The 18,593-nt window shown below is 40.2% G+C and overlaps 1 protein-coding gene across 15 annotated transcripts in view; it reads left to right on the top strand.

Moving 5' to 3' along the window:
* The window catches only part of LOC116704088 (protein unc-13 homolog B), a 97,341-nt gene extending 78,877 nt beyond the window's left edge, over window positions 1-18,464 (top strand). For 8 of the 15 annotated variants that reach the window (XR_004335584.1, XR_004335588.1, XR_004335589.1 and 5 more), the window contains one exon: window positions 972-1,109. Coding sequence is in view for 7 of the 15 variants with exons in the window: in XM_032539303.1 (XP_032395194.1) it covers window positions 972-1,109; window positions 1,379-1,509; window positions 1,676-1,761; window positions 3,147-3,273; window positions 4,454-4,550; window positions 4,775-4,918; window positions 6,520-6,597; window positions 6,866-6,943; window positions 9,553-9,579; window positions 9,795-9,863; window positions 10,187-10,201; window positions 10,338-10,358; window positions 10,514-10,540; window positions 10,972-10,992; window positions 11,548-11,636; window positions 11,717-11,863; window positions 12,096-12,219; window positions 12,792-12,845; window positions 13,001-13,078; window positions 13,584-13,731; window positions 14,125-14,181; window positions 14,419-14,511; window positions 14,606-14,765; window positions 15,962-16,244 (2,292 nt within the window). In the remaining 8 variants the exon portion in view is untranslated. Of the gene's footprint in view, window positions 1-971; window positions 1,110-1,378; window positions 1,510-1,675; window positions 1,762-3,146; window positions 3,274-4,453; window positions 4,551-4,774; window positions 4,919-6,519; window positions 6,598-6,865; window positions 6,944-9,552; window positions 9,580-9,794; window positions 9,864-10,186; window positions 10,202-10,337; window positions 10,359-10,513; window positions 10,541-10,971; window positions 10,993-11,547; window positions 11,637-11,716; window positions 11,864-12,095; window positions 12,220-12,791; window positions 12,846-13,000; window positions 13,079-13,583; window positions 13,732-14,124; window positions 14,182-14,418; window positions 14,512-14,605; window positions 14,766-15,961 lie in introns of those variants that run through there. The other 7 variants (XM_032539303.1, XM_032539306.1, XM_032539304.1 and 4 more) reach the window with 7 other exon arrangements.
* Window positions 18,465-18,593: the final 129 nt, after the last annotated feature.

Raw genomic sequence — 18,593 nt, forward strand, 5'->3', positions numbered from 1 at the left:
TCATGTTGTGTCTTTTCACTGCAGTTGCTCTGTGAATTGATTTTAAAATCAAAAGCCATTGGTTGGCCATGAAGTCACCACCTGATAGATTAGATGCACAGTATTCCTTTTTTAAACTTGTTTATTGCAAGTAACCAGGGTGTGATTTGCTTTGGGGGGATGTGTGGGATTCCCCCTTTCAGGTCTACACACTGTGCTGGTCCTCTGCTCAATTATTTTTACCCTCGATGGTGATAAAATGTATCCCCCCCCTCAAAGTGATTGATCCTACTTCACCAATAGACCATATATCATATACCTAAAATAGAAGTATTTTAAACGTGGTGAAGCTCTGTAATGTGAAACCGTAATGAAATGGAACGATAAAATCTAAGCAGCAGCTACTAGTTGTCTTTAACTGCTACAGAGCTCCGGGACGCCGGCTACCAGCGGCAGTTGTTTAGCTGCCAATAGGTGACTGTGAGCCGGTGACAGGCACCTCCAGGTGATGGTCCTTTCAGGGGCCGTGGTAGTGGGGTTAAGCCAATAAAAGTGAGCATCCTGCAGCCATGGCAGTTAAACGTAGACTCTACAACCGCTATAGTTTAGGAAAAAGATCCCGAGGAACGAACAAGCTTTTCCTGGATTGTCTTAAACGCATAGTGAACTCCGCTCTCCGGCTTGAAAGCGCCGTGTTTTATGTTGACGCCACATTGTGCTATTTCATTCCGAGATTATTTTCCAATGAATAAGGGAAGTTCTTAAATAAGTGTTTTGGCACAGCTGGCCAAGTGGCACTATATCCATGGTTATGAAAGGGGGATTTAATTTGTGCATGTTTTGTTTAGTTGTGCATGATCAAAAAACATCCGCCCCTCTGCTTTTTTCACAAATCGTAACCCTGCAGATAGCCCTGTTGTCAAGTACTGTAAGTTTTAATGATTGTTTGCAGCCATTCACCGCCAGTGTTGCTATCACCATCTTGTGTTCAGGTCCAGGAGTTACAGTCTCCGCCCAGAGCCAGCCAGGTGGTGAGGGACTGTGTCAAGGCCTGCCTCAACTCAACATACGACTACATCTTCAATAATTGCCATGAGCTGTACAGCAGACAGTACCAACCTATTGACACAGTAAGTCACATACTTATTATCTAACTGAGGTAGGAGCATCAGTAAGTGAAAGCTCTGCAAGGGTAGGTAAAGAGTATACATATCTCCTTGTCTTCACTTAAACCAATCGCTTTGTCATGCTGAGACAGCTGGGGCCAATAACGTGTATGAACTGCTGTATAGTGTGACTACCTGACTACTAAAGCAGAGATAAAGTGATGGTACAAATTGTGTTTTTGTGTTGAAGTCTGTTTTTTTTTAGCGGCTGACTGTGTTGTGTTCTAACCTAGAACAAGGAGGAGCTCCCTTTGGAGGAGCAGGGTCCGAGCATCAAGAACTTGGACTTCTGGCCCAAACTCATCATGCTCATCGTCTCCATCATTGAAGAGGACCGAAACTCTTACACACCTGTGCTCAACCAGTTAGTAATGGGCGTACACTCCCTTTATCTTCACTACTTTTAAAATGGCACAAAACATGTAGACCGTTAATTTAAGAAATCTTGAGGGGAGGTGGAGATGTCCCTAATATTTAGTTGCAAATGTTCCAAACCCTTAATCTTTGTCAAATTGTCACCTCTACCTCAGATTCCCCCAAGAACTGAACGTAGGGAAGGTGTCAGCGGAGGTCATGTGGACATTGTTTGCTCAGGACATGAAGTACGCTATGGAAGGTAAGTCACACCCAATGTAAATGCCGATTTGGCGTCCTAGCAAGTACGAGTAAGTTCTAGTCATTTGGCTCCCACTCTCGACTCACAAAAAGAGTTTATGATCGTCCCTGCATATATGTTTCCATAGTATTCTGTGGAGCCATACCATTGACTCTTATTATTCTGCTGTGTTGAATTGTGAAGGTATTTTATCTATCTAAAAGTGAAGGGAAAGTCTAAAGGATTAGAGGCTAAGAACAAGTAGAACAGAAGAGAAGCTCCTATGAAACTTGAAATGGCAAGAATAGAAGAAAAGTTCTGGTTTGAAATGATACTGAAGTGAAAGAGCAAAATTATTATTGTGCAGGGTTTGAAAGCAGCTTATGTCTCCCATGAGTCTCTCTGGCATTTTTCTATTCTGTACTGTACTGTACAACTGTCCCCAGTGGCAGCTCTGCTTTTATCCCAGCCTCTTTCCTCAAGATGAGCCCTACAGAGACTATCAATGTGGAATGTCTGTTTCACATACTACAGTACAGAAGTGGTGTACTGTAGAATGTGAACTACAGTACAGAAGTGGTGGCCCCTTCACTTCCAATCTGCATTAATAAAAAAAAATGGATGAAATAGAGATGTAATAATTCCTGAGCGAATTTTGCTCTAGAGGCACTACTAAATACTACTTCAAAGTTAAGAGTAGTAGTCGCTAACATTTTTTTACTCTAGTGCCTGGTTAGATTTGAGTTATTTAATTATGTTGCTAATGCAAAATTCCTCCAATTACTTTCTACAAGAGTATCTTTATCTTATTTGAGCACATTTAACATCAGTAACGGCAGGAAAAGTCATGTAGTAAGTAATGACTAAAACTTTCAGGAGTACTGTCATCAAGTCACATAAATCTGTTAGTGAATACATACAATGAAATGGGTTAAAAAATATAATTTTTGTTGCTTTTATATAAGAGAATTGGGGATATATACACAGAATATTTTAGAATAATACCATGAATTTATGTAAGAATTTAACTAACTTTAGCATTGATACAGTTTTTTTTTAATTCTGTCCTAAAACAATACCCATATGCCTATACTGTATGTACATTTAAGAACAACACCTTATGTTAGCTTCAGCAAAGCCTAAAGACATTTCTTTTAATGTATATACGGGCATGATGAAACTATGTAGTCTTAAAATTAGTATTTTGTTGTGGTGTGAGTGAGATTATGATTAAAGGTGCACTGTAGGTATTTAGCATTGCACATCTATTGAGTTGCTAGGCCTGTAAGAAACACATTTAAAAAAGAATTGTCAAAATTTGGAGGCTGATGGCATGGATCTCTCCCACCTTCTGTCACAAAACTCATCCCAATACTCACAGACTCTTCATGTCTTTGTGTATGCAGAGCACGAGAAGGTCAGACTGTGTAAGAGCACCGACTACATGAACCTGCACTTCAAAGTCAAGTGGCTCAACAATGAATATGTCAAGGAGCTGCCTAACTTCAAGGGTGTCGTTCCCGATTACCCATCGTAAGTGAATTATTCACTCATAGGCACGGGGAAAAGTAGGGCTACTTTAGGTTTTTCTCCTTCTGGCCAGTAGCCGAGAAGGTCTGCACTTTAAATCGCAATTTTATGGAAATTTCAATGTGGACTAGTGCGATATCCAATAATGCAATATTTGTTAAATGCAAAATATGTGTCGAACCATTTTGAAGTAGGAATTGTGGTGCTGCAGAGACGTCCTAGCCTAATAAATCTGATTTTACAGACATCAGAAAAGATCTTTGTTACAATCCTCGCAAAAAATCACACTATATATCATATTTAGTTTTTTTTATTTTAATATTTGTCAATGAAAATGAGAATAATGATACATAAATGATCGCTCCCTCCAATATCATGAATCGTGTTGAAATTGAAAAATCCGTTTAAATAATCGGCACCTCCATATTGTGCAGCCTTCTAGCCGGGCCTTTTTAAGGGATCCTTAACCGTTAACTGAGAAACGGGCAGCAGAGTGCCAGTCCACCGGTCCTCGAGGCTCGGGTTAGCGGACAGCTGCCGACTTGTACCGGTCTCCAGCCACATTGTTGCGTGCATTGTCGTGGACACATGTAGCCACTTTTCTGGAACCGCTGTGCGACCAAAACAAGTCTGTAGCTTTTCAAAGAGCACATGTCTGAGCCCGCCTGCGAGGTTGTCAGCTGTGTGTCTGCATGGCATTTTGTGTGTGTAGCACGGCCGATTTTACCCAGTCCTTATCGACATAGCGGCATGTATCACGTAGCTCTCTGCTGTGAGCGCCGTCCAGCAGAGAGCCACGAACACCAAAACAACAACTTAGGAAGTTAAGAAAAGGATTGTATAGCTTGTTTATCTTTAACAGTTTCTTTGAATTTTTATTTTTAGTTTTAATAAATGTTATTTTTAACTGTTTAACTAATATATAATAAATATATAAATATTAATGAATACAAATACTATAAAGTAATCTCATATATCATTACAAATATAGTATATACTGTATGTACATTGTATACGGTTATTCATTACCAACCCTAGAGGAAACATTACATTTCTTTTGGAGAACTTCCAATTTGATTATCAAATTGATTGATTGATCTCTAACCCAGGTGTTGGTTAGGAAAATAATACCAATTCATTTGAAATAAATGAGTAACTCTGGTTGTCTTTATTTTCCTTGCAGATGGTTCCTACAATTTGTGCTACAGTGGTTGGGGGAAAATGAGGAAGTATCTATGGAGTTTATGCATGGAGCCCTAGAGAGAGACAAAAAAGACGGAGTAAGACAATAGAATTGACCTTTCATATGTTGTTACCTCAGCCAAGGAGGTTATGTTGTTATAAAAATGGTAGAGTGAAATTAATGTCCATGTTTACAGACATGTGCACATTATTGGCACATGGTCTTCAAAAAGTAGTTGCATGTAGATAGAGCTCAAATCAAATAACAAATTACGGTTTATGTAATTGTTTGTCGTCCCCTCGTCGTCCTACACTGTCTTAGTTCCAGCAGACGTCCGAGCATGCTCTGTTCTCCTGCTCCGTGGTGGACATCTTCACCCAGCTCAACCAGAGCTTTGAGATCATCAAGAAACTGGAATGTCCCGACCCTAACGTCATGGCTCAGTACAGTCGCCGCTTCTCCAAGGTAAACCCATTTCCCTGGGTGGTGAAATCTTAAAACCTGCTCGCCACTGCATCCCGTTGTGAAAGGATTTGTTTTGGAAAACAGCACAGAGCCCTTGTTTGTAACTCATAGGTGCTGGAGCTACATGGTGTCTGTTTGGGTCTTAACTTTCAATAATGACTGATGACCGGACTGTTAAACTGGCTATATGTAACTTTCAGTCTGAGTCGCTTTGGACAAAAGTGGTAGTGTTTTTACCACACCTGCGGCCGTAAAGGTCTTTTCTTTACAGTGCGGTAGTGCCCACTGTATATTACTGAGATAGCGTTACGGGGAGGTCTATATAGTCGCGCTGAATGTTTTGCTCAATCATTAATTTACAGTTAAACAATAACTTACAGATGCATTGTTGCATTTCAAGTGTTGCTTATGGTAACTTAGCCTAATTTGGTCTTGTGAGCTAAACCGGGTATCACTGACACTGTGGCACAATTTCAAAGTAATTAGGAGTTTGTAACATAATAACTTGGATTAATTTAGCGGATTATATGAAACCCACGGATGCTTTACACAAGTAATGTTACAGGGGAACAAGGGAAAAGAAAATAGTAACACTAAGTTAGACTAAAAGGACGTCATGTAATGTTGGCTACTGACGTACAACTACATTGCACATTTTAAAGTTATTTTAGGATTGAAACACACATTACGTCTGAGGGCCAATTCGGGGTAAATTTGAAATCATTTGCCCGACCTAGCGTGACTTACATTATCGCCCGTTGTCTTTCACTTTCATTTTAGCTTTTAATAGTTCTTAGTTTAAGTTCCCTCTTTTCTGTGATGGCCTTGCCCCAGTATCAGCCATAACTACAACAAATACCTTTTGAAAAAACAATTTGGCTAATATAAATAAATATCCTGCTTACTTTTACCTGGCTCAGCTGGCTGCATATGGTAACACTGGCTTTCATGGTGTTACAAAGAAACCCGGGACCCATCAGAATGTCGTGCCGTCTACTTGCAACAAATCGTTTTGTGACTTTGCGGGAAAAATTATAAATTATAATAATAGGCAGATGCCTTACTAAAAACTTTATAAAAAATAGCATTATTTTCACTGTTAGGCTCATTTGCTTTTACAGGTCGTTTAAGACCATCGTATGAAAAATGACAAGTAACATAAAGTCACTTTAAGGGTCACATTTTCACTACCAAAGCAGCGACTGACTGTGACTGTGTTCTTTCCTTAGAAACACTATAAGATACAAAGCAGCTACACCATTGTCTGATGGGATATTCAATTATTTCTAAAGGGAATTTTATATATCCTTTTATTAAAAAGAAATGTTGAATTGGACATAAAAGTGTCAGGGACCGCACCGTTTTATGTTTGGGATTTTCTTTCCTACATGCCAGAAAATACTTAATGGGACATTTGGGAATATTTTTAATACCATAGTTGGGAAAATCATTCAGACCGACTCTCCCGAATGTGTAATATAGCCCCCTCCGGGAAGGATTTTATGAGATATAAGTAATTGGATTTTTAACCATTTTATTTTTTTCAAATTCAATTTGATTCCATCCAGATTTAATGCCTTTCTTCCTCTTTTTCTTGTCAGACTATTGCCAAAGTTCTTCTCCAGTACAGCGCCATTCTGACCAAGAGTTTTCCTACTTATGTTGACAAGGAGAAGATTGTAAGTTGTCATCTTTTTGTGCTTTACACACCACAATCAGCCATTTTAAATTCACTGGTGTGGGTTACCTGCTGTACCTGTTTTTGACTGTTTTGACACTTGGCATAACCTCCAGTGTCCCCATCATCACATGTAGAAACTTCTTTCCAATGTTGAATAATTACATAAACAAAAAAACAAGAAATATTTTACACAGCCGTGCAATTGTAATCACTTGTGTGTAATCGCTCTGTCTTTTATGTCTCTGTCTTCCTGTGTCCTCTGGTAGCCATGTGTCCTGATGAATAATGTGCAGCAGTTAAGAATCCAGCTGGAGAAGATGTTTGAGTCGATGGGTGCCAAACAGGTAAGTCTGAAGACAAAGGCGTGGATAATGTGCTATGGCACCATACTAAATGGCTGACAGTAACAGTATGATACTGTTAATGCCCTAATGGCTAAAAAAGTACTAATCAATGAAACATGTTCTACTTAAGCATGAAAAGTATCCAAGGGTGGTTACTTGAACTTTTATTTGTGTCTGTCGTGTATCAGATTGCAACAGATGAACTGCTGGTATGTGCAGTAGTGGTAGTTGATAGCATGTAAAGTAGATCCCTGGTATTAGGACATAGTTTTGACTCTTAACAAGGCCGTAGTGGAAGTTGTTCAAAAGTCTTTACCCCATCCCGGTGTCTAATGTGATGCTGTCAATGAAGCATAAGCATACTGTAGATCAGAGATCTTCAACAGTTGGTCCGTGGCCCCTAGGGGGTCCTCTGAGTTAGTGCAGGGAGGCTACAAAATTCAGTTTAAAAAAAAATATATTTTTCTTCGTTTTTTTTTTTTTATATAAATAAAAATGTCTGAAAATATCAATATGAATCCAATATATTACTATCAAAGACAAATTGGTCTAATTGAGAAAAGAAAATGAGTTGCACATTGAAGATAGTTAAGGTAGCCACTATGGTAGCCATACAGTTAAATTTTTTCTACCCTATTTCAACACTTTTTTTTGTCTAAGTGACTGATGAAAACAACAATCTTTGACATTGTCCCAGTACTGAGCAAAATCGCTGCAGTTGCAGCGGCGAAACAAGCTACAATGTAAGTTAATGGGGCAATTGTCCAATTGTTCGACCTTTCTGTTAAAGAATAAGATCCTTTTTTTTTTTAAACATAAAAACATCTGCAAAATTGCGTTCGCCAAACCCACTGAATGAAACATATTTTACGATGCTAAAATCGGTGTTTATTTACATGGAGTCTGGTGGGTTTAGTGAACACAATTTCACAAACGTTTTTATGTTTAAACAGAAAACAAACAGAAAGGTCAACCTCCTTAGAAATCCTTTCCATATTGTTGTCAGACACATAGAATATTAATCTGGGTCAGTGGACCAATATCAAAGATTGTTATTCCCATCAGTCACTTAAACACAAAAAAATAGAATCCAGGTTGAAAAACAAAACAAAACAGTAGCTTTCCTTTAAGATTAAAGATTAACTGTGCCTTCCACATGTATTACGTTTCATGTCATTTATCTGACGCTTTAATCCGAACTTCCATTAATTGAATTCAACCATGAAGGTACATGTATGGCATATTTAATGTTAAAATATGATGTATAAATAATAACCATTTACTTTCATGTATTCTGCCCAGTTTACGGTGCAACTCAATTGTACTCAATATGCAGCTCCATACAATATATGTATGCAGTAGGGTATCCCTACTCGGTCTCTCTTTCAGCTAACGTGTCCCTGGCCTAAAACGCGTTGAAGACCCCTGCTGTAGATCAATACTGACAGAGATCAGACCCTGTGCTGCCTCATAGGCTAGAGAATACCGAGACAGACACTTAATTAAATAATGTCCTCTATTAGTGTAGCTACAGTGAGGACGATCAATAGCTTCTCCGTCGGCTGTGACCTCCCTCGGCTTTCAATCCCTATCCCGGTGTTTTATCCCATGCGTTCTAGCTGTTCCGCATTATTGTTTTTAGTGGTGCTTGGTCGGTTGTAGGATTGTAGCAGTTGGACACTGCAGCTAAAGTTCCAACCAGTGTCTTCACTTTACAATTAAAGCGCGATGAAGAGGAAGATGAGGAGGAAGAGGCAGAAGATGAGGAGGTAGGTTTGCATCATGGTCTGAGCACAGCTGAAATATTTGTCCATATTGAAGCACATCTTTTGATTATTTGATTAATTTAATGGTGTGCGCTACATGACTGTGTTGGTTATTTCCCTCCTTCCTCTGGTTGGGACAGCAGGTCGGAACTGAGGATAAGGCTCCGGTGGGTACTGGAGCAGAATAGATTCATTGGTAGTAGTTTGAGCTGCAGTTTAGAGACTGGTAGATCAACATTCCCACATAGCCCACCCCTTCTTTAGCATTTACAATAGCTTAACGTATTCTAGTCTAGTAACTTTGCTGTTGTCAATGGGAATGTCATCGGTAGTGCAAGTGTTTGGTCATTAACCAAGTATTGGACAAATTAAAAAGTTGACTGGAGGATGTTGCTGTGGTAGGCACTTTATTTTTGACATCGTTGGGCACAAATTCCATGGTAACCTTTCAGCATGTTGTAATTCAAGTAGTCTGAGAGAAAACTAGACTTCTGCACCTCTTCTTTGCTCTGTATTCAGACTTCAGAGAATCTAGTCACCACGGGAGGCTATGGTCAATCACAGGTCATTTCAGAGAGAGAAAGTGTTCCTATTGGTCTTTCTGCACAGGCTTTGCCCGGGAGGGAAAGAGGAGAGAGGGAGAGCTGCCAAAGGAGGTCTCACTCTACTTCAAATTGTTCCGTTTGCATTCTACCCACTGCACCTTTTAACTACATTTTGACCAACATGTAGTTACTGCGTTTTGCTTTCTTTTATTCTTTTTTTTTTTTGCAGTGCATAATTGACTAAAATGTATTTTTTTTGGGAGAGTGAAGTCACAATCATGTTTTTCCTCTTTTCTAGCACAACAATAGAATGCTAGCGTGGCAGGCAAGTTCCCAGTATATGCATACATGTTGTGGATGCATGTCTGCATATACTCAAATGCTCATCTCTGCAAATTAAATATTGCACCACTTGTATTATTGTTTTGGGGAAATAGAGGCACTAAAATCATCTTGAGAGTAGAAACTTTGTGGAGAATGGTTGTGGTGTTTGCGGCAATGAGCAATGATGTTGTGTTGTCTTTTCACTGCCACTCCTAGTTTGAGGAGAGTGAGGAGGAGGAGGAGGAAGACGATGTAGGGGAAGAAGGGGAGAAAATTGAGGTTGAGGTTTGTTGCCGTGTGAAGTGGTTGACACCTTTCACTCTCAGGAGTCCAAGTCCTTTTCGTGTGCCCTGTTCTTCCTACTCACAGCAACATCACAGTGCTACTCAATCCTTCTGAAACAAGATGCCCTGTGGTTGTCATGGTGGAGTTTATCGTGTGCCATTTTTTTAACGTCATCTCAAGTTTTCATCCTTCTTCATTTTGCTTGGCCTTTCCCCAAAACTAGACACTCATTTCCCCTGAAACAAACCTTAACTGCAGCCCTTTTTTGTTGTTTCCTTTCTTTATTTTGTGTTTTCTTTGTAACACTTTTTTGTTTGCAATAGGCCGACCTGGAGAAGGTGGGTGTTACACTTTGCAGTGTGGAAAAAAACTTTTTGTTTGTTGTTTTTTTACAAAGTTACAGTTACGGCGGAACAGGATTTTTTTTGTTGACAGTTTTCCATTTCTATTTCTCTTTCATTTAATTTCTCAAAGATGGATGAACCAGCAGACAAGGTAGGTTACACGTATCTGCTGCCACAGCACTTTCTATAATGGCCATCAATCCTCTGTAGTTATTCTAATATAAATGAAAGCTCATTTCCAAATGGGAAATGACAGTTAGTTAAGGTTGTCCTGTGTAATCCTCTACCTGTCCTGTGCTGCCGTAGACTGAAAATGCTGTGAAAGACAAGAAGGTGAGTGTAGGTGTACAAACTCGGTATTATATCAATATTCCCATACAAAACAAAACACGTACAGCACATTATAAACAGAACGCAATCCATTCCTTGCTGCCTTTCCTTCCCCAGAAGCCTTCCCTACGTGCTGCTCAGTCTCTCCTCACTAATGGTGCTATGTGACCCTGACAGGCCATGTATCAAAAGGCCATTGGATCATTGACTTAATGAGCCACATCAATGGCTTCATCCATATGGCATATCTCTCCTGCAGGGCGCTGCTTATTCTTATTATTCTTCATGATGCCACAGTATACCTGGGTTAGGTACACTGGAGGTGATTCGCTGCCCCACTTGTTCCCTCGCCCTGTGCCCGTGCGACTTGTTAGACGCACAACTCCTGCGTTAATAAACTTTTTTTTGTTTTTCAATTTGCTCCTTTCCAAAAGTTGGAGAATGGTGGTTTGATGGTGGGTTTTACTCAAATGTGTGTGTTGAATTTTAATTTTTTAATTTTTTTTTTTTTATTTTTTATTTTTTTTAATCTACTCTACAAAGTACAATCACGTGTCTGCTACAGGATCACAGAATGCAAACATTACAGTACTCTCTGCTTCTGTCTCATCTCTTTGGTATCCCTTAGTATGAACCTTGTCAGATTGGCTGTGTCGGTGTGCATTTTTATAATAACATGATGGTTATTGAAGTTCTTTTTTAAATCTTAAGTTCCTGCTGCCATTTGTGGCCTTTAGATTTAGCGTTGAATTGCAACTCTTAAGGTAATTTGGAGTATTTTGGCCTAAACTTGCCAATATGCAATGAAATAAATGCATTGCTGTTAAAGAGTTCCATGTCCTCCGGGAGCTGGCACATAATTCCTCTCTTAAGCATAATTATTTTTCATTTCCAAGTTTTTGGAATTGACACTTTTTTAACTTTTTGCATATGCAATAAATAACACATTCAATCAAATTCTAACTGACTAACCCTCCTTGCATTCTGTCTGTCTGCCTGCCTCTCTGCAGATGGACACTGAGGCCAGTGACTTACTGAACGACCTGCAGGTGAAGCTGAACAACGTGCTGGATGAGCTCAGCAGTACGTTTGGCAACAGGTACATATACATGTACATTCAGAGGTAAATTAGTAACAACACATGCATTTGTGCTGATTGATCCTTTTCTTTCTTTTTAGTTTCCAGAGCCATATCAATGATTGTATGCGACAGATGGCGTCTCTTCTGTACCAGATCAAAGGGCCGCTCAACGCCAGCAACAAAAACCAGGTGGACGCCGACTCTGACAACATGCTACGGCCACTCATGGATTTCCTGGATGGAAAGTGAGTGGATGAATGCAATCCTCTCAATAGCCCATTTGTTTTGTATTGCTTTTTCTTCCTCTGTGTTGTAAATCTCTGTCCTGCAGAAATAGTTTGGTCAAAATCATAAATTATCAATGTTCAACCATGCTAGCACCAATTAGGGTTAACACACACCCCATCACTCGCTATGATCCCCGTGTCTCATCAGCTTGTGTTCATGTGTATTTGTGTGTTTTTCATGTTTTTGCAGGCTCACGCTGTTTGCCACTGCATGTGAGAAGACTGTGTTGAAGCGCGTGCTCAAGGAGCTGTGGAGGATCGTAATGAGCAGCCTGGAGAAGACCATTGTCCTGCCACAGGGCAACGACACCTTTGTAAGCTCAACGGCATTCACCGTTATCAGTCTTATGTTTGTTTGTTTTCCTCAGCATTCCTAGATTCGGCAAATCCCTCAGACTTTTATAGGCTGGGTAGCATTCAAAAACATTCGATAACAGTACCAATACAAAAACCGTGACTTTGATACCGGTTCCTAAACATTACTTTTTTCAATACCAATATTATAAATCAAAAAGAAATTATAACATTACACATTACGGCACAAAACTTTTATATTTATTTTTTGGCTCCTACTGCGTGAGCCCGTCTCTGTGCGTGAAGTGGAGTTTTTCCTGCATGCCTCTACGGTGTGCAACACAGCCAATAACCAGCAATATTAGATCTTGGTAGAAGCATGCTGCATGCTTATTGGCTCACTGACGCTGGTGGGATTTCCTCCTTAGGTATTGAAATTGGGTGTTGAATGGCAAGGCATTTTTCAATTCTCAATACTTTAGAGGCACATCGGCCGATGCCCAAAAAATATTGAATTCAGTACCCAGCCCTAGACTTCTAGGTGCACAAATTGCAAAAGAGTAGCAACTCTATTCCCTTTTTTACCCCCCAGGGAGCACAGATTCTCTCAGCTGCAAAAGAACTGGGTCAGCTCTCCAAACTCAAGGTATGATTATGTCTTCATTTGTTTTTACACCATGTGATATCCCTCCCCCATGTGTTTACCAAACTGAAGAACTGACAATAAAAGGAATCGTTGAGAGAGAAGAATCTCATTTTGTGGAATTAACGCATCTCTTCTCTCGTTATTTGGATGTGCAGGATCACATGGCAGGGGAGACTAAAAGCCTGTCTCCCAGGCAGTGTGCTGTCATGGATGTGGCACTGGACACTATCAAGGTCAGTTTATACCGCAGGTTTTGGTTTCATTAGGATGCAGGGGTCAAATTAGCTTCATCGACTGTTCATCCATTAATCAAGTACCCTGAAACGTTATGTTAGCAGCCCGTGACCATAAGTTATCTGATTTAACAGACCAGGAAAAGTGAACATTTTACAAAGTAGGATTAAGCAAGTGAGCCAGCTAATTTTGAAAATATTTCAATTGATACTGTTAAGTTTGTTTGCCCTGTAATTTCAAATGGATCACCAGGAAATACAGTTATCCTTGTACTATTAAAGAACAATTCTGGCTATTTTCAATTAAGACCTTAGTTTTCGCTGCCAAAATATTTGATTGTGGTCCAACTGCAATCGGCTGACTTCACTGTAAATCTCGACAGTTTGTTTTCGCCAGGAGCAAAACAACTCACCTTGTTTCCTGGAATCAACTTGGTTTGGTTTTCAAAAACTCTTAATGCTGTAACATAACGTAACATAGTAAACCTCCATGTTTCCTTTGCAGCAATACTTCCACGCAGGAGGCAACGGGCTGAAGAAGGCGTTCCTGGAGAAGAGCGCTGAGCTGTCCTCGCTACGCCACGCCCTGTCCCTCTACACTCAGACCACCGACACACTCATCAAGACCTTTGTGACCACCCAACATGCACAAGGTACTTCTGACCTCTGCAGTAAGAATCCATCTAAAAGGTGACCGTATGAGGAAGAATGCAGTTCCCACAGTAGACCAGGAGAGGGCTGTGTGTGTGTGTGTGTGTGTGTGTGTGTGTGTGTGTGTGTGTGTGTGTGTGTGTGTGTGTGTGTGTGTGTGTGTGTGTGTGTGTGTGTGTGTGTGTGTGTGTGTGTGTGTGTGTGTGTGTGTGTGTGTGTGTGTGTGTGTGTGTGTGTGTGTGTGTGTGTGTGTGTGTGTGTGTGTGTGTGTGTTTGATAAAACAAAGTTTCTCCCCCTCTTTTTGGTTTGCACCTGTATTTAAAGTGTTTTAAATGTTTTCTCTTGACATGTCATTTCTGTCTTCTCTTTATCTCCTGTGCTGCCTCTGTGCCAGTGCACAATGGGAAGGGTATTCGGTTAACTCCCAATGAGAAAATACAGCCGAGCAGGGGTAGGTTTCACTGAAATCATAGGCCAGCCAGCCCTCCTCTCCATCCCCCACCCACTCTCTCTCTCTCTCTCTCTCTCTCTCTCTCTCTGTATGGCTTTGTCACACTGCGCCAACCCTAACCCAACCTCTCCACCTGCATCAGCTTCTTATACTGAACCTGCATTATGAGTTTGTTGTTGTGCCTTTTAATGAACCAAATGTAAGCTCATTGCTGTGTCTGGGTGTGTGTCGAACTAGGTTCAGGCGTGGACAAGCCAATAGGTGAGGTGTCTGTCCAGGTTGAGCTGCACACTCAGCCTGGGAACGGGGAGCGGAAAGTTGCTGTCAAAGGTCTGTTTGATGCTAAATATGTGGCATTTTTTGGATTACATCACCCTCTTCCCCTCTGCGTTTTAACGTGTAGTGTGTTTTTTTTCACATTTAGTCATTGGCGCCAGCGATTTAAAATGGCAGACGTCAGGCATGTTCCGACCCTTCGTGGAGGTCTCCATGATCGGGCCTCACCTCAGCGACAAGAAACGAAAGTTCCAGACCAAATCCAAGAATAACAGCTGGTCTCCCAAGTACAACGAGACCTTCAATTTGTAAGTACTGCATCAGCTGTGCCTGCTTTTGTCATTTTTTGTGAATGAAGAAAGAACAACCACTGGAATCTCAGCATCACAGATGACCATTGGATACTTGACAATCTTTCATTTTCTTTTTTTGTTTATTATTTTTGTCGCCGTCTGCTTTACCGTCCTCATCATGTCTTATTACAGTACACATGTACAGGATGGTTTCATGATTTACAGCTGTTTGTGTGCCCCGTCAAATATTTGAAAAATGTGGCCTTCAGGACTCAAGATGATGTAATGTGACATCAGTGATGTTAATGTTCACCAACCTGGCTAATCTGCGATGTTTTGCTGCTGGTTCAGAGTTTGGATTTCTTACTCATATCTAGAGCAGCAACGGCTGGTCGTTGGACAGAACAATTATCAGCTATTTCGATAACTGAGTTGTTTTAGTCGTCTTTCAAGCTAAGATAGTAAATATTCTCTGGTTTTAACTTCTCAAATCAAAATGCTTTTCTTTGACACATATTACAATATATTGAATATATTTGGGTTATGGGCAGTGGGCTCTGAAAAACATTTTTTTTTTTTTTACAACATGCTATAGAAACATATGGCTCAATATCTAGAGAAAAGCCTGGCAGAAGAAGAAAAAAGGTCTTTACCGGGATGATCTGTAGAGGAGGATTTGTAGTTTGTATTTATTTATTTGTGTGTGTGTGTGTGTGTGTGTGTGTGTGTGTGTGTGTGTGTGTGTGTGTGTGTGTGTGTGTGTGTGTGTGTGTGTGTGTGTGTGTGTGTGTGTGTGTGTGTGAGAGAGAACAGGGAAACCCACAAATCTTCAAATCTTCTCTCTCCTGGTTCACCATGTATTAATGAGTGTGTATATATATATATATATATATATATATATATATATATATATATATATATATATATATATATACACACGCACACGCACACTTGTATTCATGTATTTCTCCGAATGATTTGTATGTGACCGGAAGACGTTGGGCCAATTGTTTGACATGACACAGAAATAAAATTAAACTAACTAACTAACTAACTATAGACTAACCAAGGAATCAGTAATGAAAATAAGAACAGTAAATAATAACCATAACAGTAAGTTTAAGGTTTGTTTTGAAAGAAAATGGTTACCTAATTGCTGCTTTTTTGACCAACCTACTGAATGCTGGATCCTCTCGGTTCTCTCTCCACAGTGTCCTGGGTAACCAGGACGGCTTTGAGTGCTACGAGTTGCAACTCTGCGTCAAAGACTACTGCTTCGGCCGTGCAGACAGCGTGGTCGGCTTGGCCGTGATGCAGTTAAAAGACATCACGGGGAAGAGCAGTGCGTGCTGGTGCCCGCTCGGCCAACGCATCCATATGGACGACACGGGCCTCACCGCCATGCGAATCCTCTCACAGCGCTCGAACGACGACGTGGCCAAGGAGTTTGTGAGGCTGAAATCAGAGACTCGTTCGGCCGAGGAGGGCCGATGAGGGGAGCTGGAGACGGACAGAGAGATTGATGAAAGGATGGAGGGTCTCCTGATTCCACAACAAGCGAGGGATCTCATGTGACAGTCTTGTCAAAAAGGCAGGATATGTATTCTCTCTTTCTTAGACCTTTGACGTGTCTTAGCTGCTGTTGACTGTTTGGTGGCGCCTTGCCCAGCCCACCGACACACTGTCACACTCCCACTCTGGGTATTTTGGACAACCAATCCCGTTCTGTGTCCCTCCAACACTCACATTATATACATAGCTACTGTACAGCACGCAACCACACACTCACCAGCTGTTTGGCTAGGCAGTGACCGGTTCCTCTGTCAGTTAACCTTTTTTAACCCCTTCTCCTCATCAGCTGGATTGGCACAGTGTGCATGCCACAGCCTCAGGGGAACAGAGGATGCCGGGCCCCGCTGGAGGGCCAAACATGTTCCCATACTTCCCCAGTGTTGTTGTGCAATAACCCCACCCAAACCCCTCTAACCGCGGCCATGTGTTTGATGCCTTACACCCTGCAAACTGTGAATGTGTGAAGTAACAAAACAAAATTATTTTGAAGGCCCGATTCTGTAGCTCCACTGTGATTTACTCAAAGTAAATGTGAAAACACTGTGTGGTTTACCTCATAAAGGGATCTTTTGTTTGAAAGATTGGCTGGTAGATAGGAGACGGTCCCAGTTCTGTCTGTCAATTATTAAACGGGGGGGGGGGGGGGGGGATGTGAAGCTGATGAACTATTGTATTGTTTCACAAGTTGATCCTGTACAGCTAATTTTACAAGAGAAGGTACTTACACTAATAACCCTTAATTGTACCCCTTAATTTAAAGGATTGATCAGTTAAATGTGTGCCTTGCCATATTATTATATTCCCATTCCTGTTTCCCTTGGAAAGATACTAGTGATGTGATCAGTGTATAATCAAAGTGGTAAAATCAAGACTAGTAGGTCACTATGTTAACGGTGAACCCTGGTCTGGCCATGTTTATTTCTAAGTATAAGCTCCACTGACAACTGTAACCATGAGGGTGCAGCCATTTTATTTATTTTTTTATACATATTTATTGTCTGTGCTTTTCAAAGCCCATGATTTAAAATGTTGTTTACTGCCGAGGACAGATGTTTGCCAGAACAGTGTGTTTGAGGATTTGCACAGCGGTTAGTCTGAGCGAGTTGCTGCCGCAGCGTCAGAATAAAGTGACAACCTAGTGTTATGAAATGGATAACATAGTTAGCGACCTGTGCCCTTGACTGACAACAGTGATAACTGTCTATTTGGATTTTAATGTTATGATTAAGAAATGTTACATGTTGAACTTTTCAGGTGACAACTTTTTCTTCCCAAAGGAAAAAGGATATCTGAACATAAACACAAACTCCTCAGCTGCTGAGTTTAGAGTTGAGTGTAGAGTTACTTTTGGTTTACATATATGTCCCTGCTCTGTCTTTGAGTGGCCTTACTTACTAAACAAAAACAATGTGTATCTTTTTCATTTTAATCTTTTTTTGTATCCTTGTATTTCCTTTGGCTGTCAGCAATGAGGCTCGGCCACTTATTTGCCCCTGATGATGTCAAATACATTTTATATGTGATGTTCCTTATCATTTTGTGTTTTTTATCTTTGATGATATTGGAAACGTAACTATACCGAGGCTGGGTTTTCTTTTCAGTCTGTTATATTTTGTGTTATGTTCCTTATGATGCTTTGTAAATGTTTTCCCTTAAATCCTCTTTAATCGTTTGGAATGATGTCAATCAAATGAGGTTTTATGGACAGACGTAACATACAATGAGATGTGTGCCAGTGAATGTGTTCATAAATGATGAAAGAATATTAAAATGTTACTTTTAATGAAGGCTAGATATTGCTAAAAACATCAATGTGTGCTCATTTTTAAACCGCTCTGTAGAAACCACTTTGTTACAGTACATCATCCCTTATGAATACACGTTTCATAGCCATTCTTTGTTATACATGTTCCTTGTGCCAAGTTACAAGCTTTCAATTTTGATGTATTTTTTTTTATTTCTATATTTTCTAAAGTTGTTCACCCTTGCACCATCACTAAATCACTGCAATATTTAACAAGTACAGTATATGAGTCACAGTAACTGCGTTTCTGTGGTGTTTTCTTTGTATTGAAATGTTGTCACCATGTGAACATTCCGATGAGTGACTTTTGTATAAAGTATATGAGAAGTAGCTATAAATGTGTCTACCTGCTTTTTCTGCCCAGTGCAACATGTCATGGTCTGCAGATTTTTTTTTTATTAAATTTTTCCAATTTATCAATGAGATTTTAATTTATTTACCGTCATGCAACTCATGAACCAATTCAT

Source organism: Etheostoma spectabile, chromosome 16 (assembly GCF_008692095.1).
Source record: "Etheostoma spectabile isolate EspeVRDwgs_2016 chromosome 16, UIUC_Espe_1.0, whole genome shotgun sequence".
Classification (NCBI taxonomy): Eukaryota; Metazoa; Chordata; class Actinopteri; order Perciformes; family Percidae; genus Etheostoma; species Etheostoma spectabile.